Source organism: Cucurbita pepo, unplaced genomic scaffold (assembly GCF_002806865.2).
Source record: "Cucurbita pepo subsp. pepo cultivar mu-cu-16 unplaced genomic scaffold, ASM280686v2 Cp4.1_scaffold000232, whole genome shotgun sequence".
Lineage (NCBI taxonomy): Eukaryota > Viridiplantae > Streptophyta > Magnoliopsida > Cucurbitales > Cucurbitaceae > Cucurbita > Cucurbita pepo.
The window spans coordinates 7,354-12,869 of NW_019646487.1; the positions used below are offsets into that span (position 1 = coordinate 7,354).

Below are 5,516 nucleotides of genomic sequence, written 5' to 3' on the forward strand. Positions count from 1 at the left end.
AAATTCATCCCGTTTCAGAGATGGATTTTACTCGCTTTATTTCATGTTTGCATGTCCTAGTATTTTTTCGCTAGAGAGGTAAGTTTGACCGTTATGTTTAGATGTTCTTAGTGACAGTAGTCTGTTCTTGTGAGATCCCACCTCGGGCGGAGAGGAGAACGAAACATTCTTTATAAGGGTGTGGAAACCTTTCCCTATCCGACGAGTTTTAAAAACCTTGAGGGGAAGCCCAAAAGGGAAAGTTTAAAGAGGACAATATCTGCTCGCGGTGGGTTTAGACTCTTACAATGTTATAAGAGCCCAACACCGGGTGATGTGCCAGTGAGGAGGCTGAGCTCCAAAGGGGGAGGACACGAGACGGTGTGTCAGAAAGAACGCTGACCCCGAAGGGGGTGGATTGGTGGGGGGTCCCACATCGGTTGGAGAAGGGAACGAGTGCCAGTGAGGACGCTGAGCCCTGAAGGGGGTGGATTGTGAGATCCCACATCAGTTGGGGAGGAGAATGAAACATTCTTTTTAAGGGTGTGGAAACCTTTCCTGAGGCAGTGTGCTAGAAAGGACACGGGCCCCGAAGGAGGTGGATTGGTGTGTCCCACATCGATTGGAGAAGGGAATGAGTGTCAGCGAGGACGCTCGGCCCCAAAGAGGGGTGGATTGTGAGATCCCACATCGGTTGGGGNCATCTAAATGAAAGCTGAGGATCATTACACAAGATCTCATCAAATTTCTATGAATTTTATTACTGAAGATTAATGCTAAAAAAAAAAAACCACATTACTTTTTTTCTTCTTCTAAAACCCAGTGACATAGGAATTTAGGACAAACCCTGGAAAGTGGTCCTTGAAAATACTCAGTCATACATTCCAATTTATCAAGTAAACTTTATGCCATTAGATTTACCCAAAGAATTGGACATACTAACCAATTGACTGTAAACCTTAATTTAAACAATTTTGAAGCATAGAAAAACTATTCCATAAATTCTCACACCAATCTAAGAGTGTCTAACTCGAATACATACTTAGCTAGACTTGCATTTACCTGATAATTTGATATTATCTTTTGTCGGTATTCTCTATGCCTCTGAACCTGATAGTTCAAATACATAAAAGTTTACATAAGAGAACATTTCAGATGAGAAAAGTAGCATTTTTTGCATTACAACAATAAAAATATGTAGAAATATCACAACTTCCATTGGCCGATGATATAATTAAATTAACCTTAACATAAAATATTTTGCTTTTCATGTTTCACCAATTCCAATAACATATGTCCACACTACACGCAGTAGGATCCAGAAGGGAACAAGAAAAAAAATTAATCAGCCTTCAAATCACCCAACAGTTACACTTTAAAATTGGCTACAACATTCTTTTTCTTTTTCTTTTTTTCTTTTTCTTTCTTTCTTTCTTGAGTGTGTGGAATTCAAAATTAGCAACAATTTGAAGTAGCAATCTTTATAGCCCATCAAAATGCATATCACAGAAGGCATATATGTCCATAAAAGTACAGGAAAACAAATAAGCTAGCATTTATGTCTTTGCACCAGCATGAAAAATGTATCTTCCTAGAAGCCTACGGAGCATGGATGCTGACACAAAACATAGATATGACCTGACACAGGCACTGTAACATGTCATTCCGATACAAGAAGAAAATTCAAAATCCATAAGTTTATGCATTTATATGATTAAAAATATGAGTTTTATGTATTTCGCTCTCAAAATTTATTATCGAATGTCTATTTAATATATACTTAACAAGTGTTCATACTTGTCTAACAAATGTTTGACCTATATTGACTTTGTACAACTAGTGTCTAACACAACTATTGTGCTCATAAGTATCCAATGTGTGCCCAACAAGTGTCGAAACATCCAAGAGTCAGATACGGACTCACTATCCAAACTAAGGTGTTCCTGCTTTTAGCTAGAAGGTAATGCCAAAAGGTTACATGGATCATACGGGTAACCACATGTAATGAGTGGAAAGACATAAAGGAGATAGCCATTATTGAAAGATGGTTAAATTATACATAGAACTTCTTTGATGTCCACTTACACACCCATCGGCTTCAAGAAATCTGCTGAAACCGGATATAACAATGTAAAGAATGACAAACCATCTGGTTGGCAGAGCAACTGAAAGGATGCTCTATCATTCAGCTTTTTTCAATGCCAATATTTTTATATGGACAATGCAAACCAAGGTAGAAAAGCTCCTAAGCCTCAAAACTAGGAGCAGATATGAATGAGGCACATAATATATTAAAAAGTTTTCAGATTATATACATAAAAAAGAAAACTATTTTAAGCCTATGAATACGATGAACTACTAAATTTGTCATGCATAAGCAGGCCATGTTTTCAAGGCTCAAACATAATTTAAGAAAACTAACTTCTTGCTTGGATGAAAATGCGAGATGCATTAAGTACAAAAGTCATATATGATAATTTTTGTAAATGCAAGGTAAATTACATTTACAACACAATGTGATATTAAAATTGGGGCCATAATTCAAGTGTTTAGACCAATTTACACACCTTGATAATCGTATATTATAACTTGACCTTACAATATTAGTCTTAGGAAAGAGAAAACTTAAGGATATTTATATCCAAGGTGCATAACTACAACAGTTTGTGTTCATCACCGTAAGGACATCAAAATTTATAGCTTGCCATTTTAATCACTAACCCATGGTAGTTAAGTCATAATACGGCATTTATATTCTTTTTCTATAACAACGCAGCTTTCAAAACAGTGATTTTTAAATCAAATCAATAAACTATACATTATTAGGCACAGAGATGCATTTAATTGGAAAGTTACCTCGATACTCTTCGTTATTTTCAGGATATAATGAATGAGAAAAGAATATTTCACGAAAATACACTCAAGAAAAACCCTGGAGTTTTCTTTTCTTACGCACAAAATGCATCAAGAAGGTGACAAAAAGGTGATTGGAATGCAACTAATAAGTAATAGATTGACTCCTCTTTCAATAACTATTCAAAGGTAGTTTCCCTGGCTAACCCCCAAGAACATGTAGTTCAAATCACCTTTCTGATTGACCAAATAAGCTAAAAAAAACTAAGAAAATTCTATAATAGTAAAAGAAAAAGAACAAAGACATTAGAGTGTTCACCCAAAAAAATATTTTTAAAATTGTGGTTCATGTGAGGCAAGCGCATAAGTGAACTCGGCTTGCCAGCATGTAACACATCAAAACGTCCAAAACACAGAGCACCCAAATAAAATAGCATACGGAGCAAAGACAGAATAGTTGGTTAGAACATGGGGAGCTTGCCGGAGTCCAAGTTCAAATGTTCCCTATGGTTAGAACATAGAACATTAGATCATTGAATGAGTTTTAGGATTGGATCTGCTTTGTAGCATCCATTTGAAGTTCACTTTTTAACTTTTAGCAATGATTCTCCTGCTACTATTCATAGAGTCCTCTTTGGAAACTCAATTGAGGTTTTCGATTCTTGGAAGGAATATTTATCTTTCTTCATACTTTACATACTTTCTCCTTTTTTGTCTAAATAAAACTGAATCCACTGTTCTGGAAATACTTCCGAGAAACATGGAAGCAATCACATATAGGAACAAGATACAAGAATAGACCTTGACTTCCCAGACTGCAACTTGAATGCAAATCCTCCAAAATTCATAAGCTGAAATCCATTATAGCTCCTCAAGACCAACAGAACGCATTCCCAACGAGTAATAAGGTATAAACATGGATATCTCCTTGCTTTCATCAAATTTGCTTCAAACATCAAGATCGTTGACTCACTACCATCAAAGGAAAATTAGCAAATTGGCAAATTCAATCCTCATTTCTTACTTGACATCTTAACATAAATGTCTAATTCGCAGTTCTAATCGTAAATTTTACCAACATGCGGTTTTAGCTTCCATCAGACGAATGAAAAACCTGCATATTCAACTAACCATGTTCCCGCCTTCGGATCCACCATCGCATAGCAAGAAAAACAAAAATCTTAATGCTTATCCTACAAACGACTTCCAACTAACAACTGATAAGATCACGCGGCATTGCCTAATCATTGGATTTCAACCTATAAAAAAGTGTAGAATAAAATCTATCACTATTCCTCCTCCTCCTCCTCCTCCTCCTCTATTTACCAGCCAACCAAGCAAACAAGTATTGAAATTTATCACAGATATAGAGATAATCAATTGAAAATGCTTACTCGGTTGCGTTCACCCTCTGGAGCATATCGGAGTAGAATGTCCCTCATGTACTGAAGCTTAAGGTCGCGTGCCACATTGAGCATGCTCGGAGGCAAGTGCCTTTCCAGCATACTAAAGAGGAGGGGGCTAAATTCCAATTGCAGGTCCTCGTAGGTCTCCGACTTGTGATCTTCCTTTGGCTGGAGACGAAGCCTGTGAGTTGAGAAGGAAGGTGCGCTGGACGAGACGACGCCATTTCCATTGCCAGTCACAGGAGCTTGGGACTGCTTTCGTCGTTCAAGCGAAGCTTCCAGAGACATAGCTTCGCATCTGCGGAGGTCAAATGCGTGTGACGTAAGAATTACAGAAGCATGTTATTGCGGGTGAGAGTGTGAGAGTGTGAGAGGTGGATTGAAATTAGGGTTATGAAAAGGAAGAAGACGAAGATGGTGAAAGTTGCAGGTTAGGGTTAGGGCTCTGTTTCGTTAGTTCTGGACGTGACGTGTACATGTGGGACCCAATCGATTGCGTGGACGTCTAAACTTGTTATCCTTACAATTGTCCCACCACTTTATACATGTATACTTAAATTTTTTAAAAAAATTTGATAATCATTAAAATTTAAAAATAATTGATAATAATTTCAGTTTCCCGAAAAGTTTCATATCAATGAAGATGTAATCAAAAAATATTTAATTTCTTATTATAAATTTGTTGATTAAGAAGATTGATATTTCATAAGATAACTTATGCCGAGACTAATACAATATGATCAAGAGATGAATAAACCTCATAATAACTCGTACACGAAGACTCATGGCTTGCAAGTAACATAATACTCTTCCCATTTCCTAAGGTAATGTATCTAAATAATATTTTCACCTATATCCACTTTTAATAAAGCTATAACTTGTCAAGTAACCAAAATTTCATTGAAGAGGGAAGACAAAACTTTGAATTAACTCGTGTTTAATCGGGAAGACCATCGAATGGATGAAGAGAAGGGCCAGTAGGAAGCATCGGCCACGATAATTCCAAAATGGAGAAAGAGTTTTGATCAAGATGAGGTTAGATCAACTCGATTTCAAAGTAGCAAGGATCAACACTGGTACGAATTGAAGTTATTCACAAGGTCGGGAAGACATCATGTAAGATCCAATTTCTCTCATGGATGTAGATTTATCCTTGTTGTCCATGTCAATAACTTGAAATGTTACTGTCCCAATAAGGAAGACACTAGGCACATAAAGGAGATATGACCTCACGCCACGAAGAAGAATTCCACATCGAATAAAGTATGAGAGACTCTA

General features: G+C 36.9%; 1 protein-coding gene across 1 annotated transcript; it reads right to left on the reverse strand.

Moving 5' to 3' along the window:
* Positions 1 to 984: 984 nt before the first annotated feature.
* LOC111784546 (uncharacterized PKHD-type hydroxylase At1g22950-like) lies at positions 985 to 4,631 on the reverse strand. Its single transcript, XM_023665206.1, has 2 exons — positions 4,227 to 4,631; positions 985 to 1,089 (listed from the first exon to the last, which is right to left on the reverse strand). Exons 1-2 carry the CDS (start codon positions 4,524 to 4,526, stop codon positions 985 to 987), a joined length of 405 nt encoding a protein of 134 aa, XP_023520974.1. The 5' UTR covers positions 4,527 to 4,631.
* Between the last annotated feature and the right edge of the window lie 885 nt (positions 4,632 to 5,516).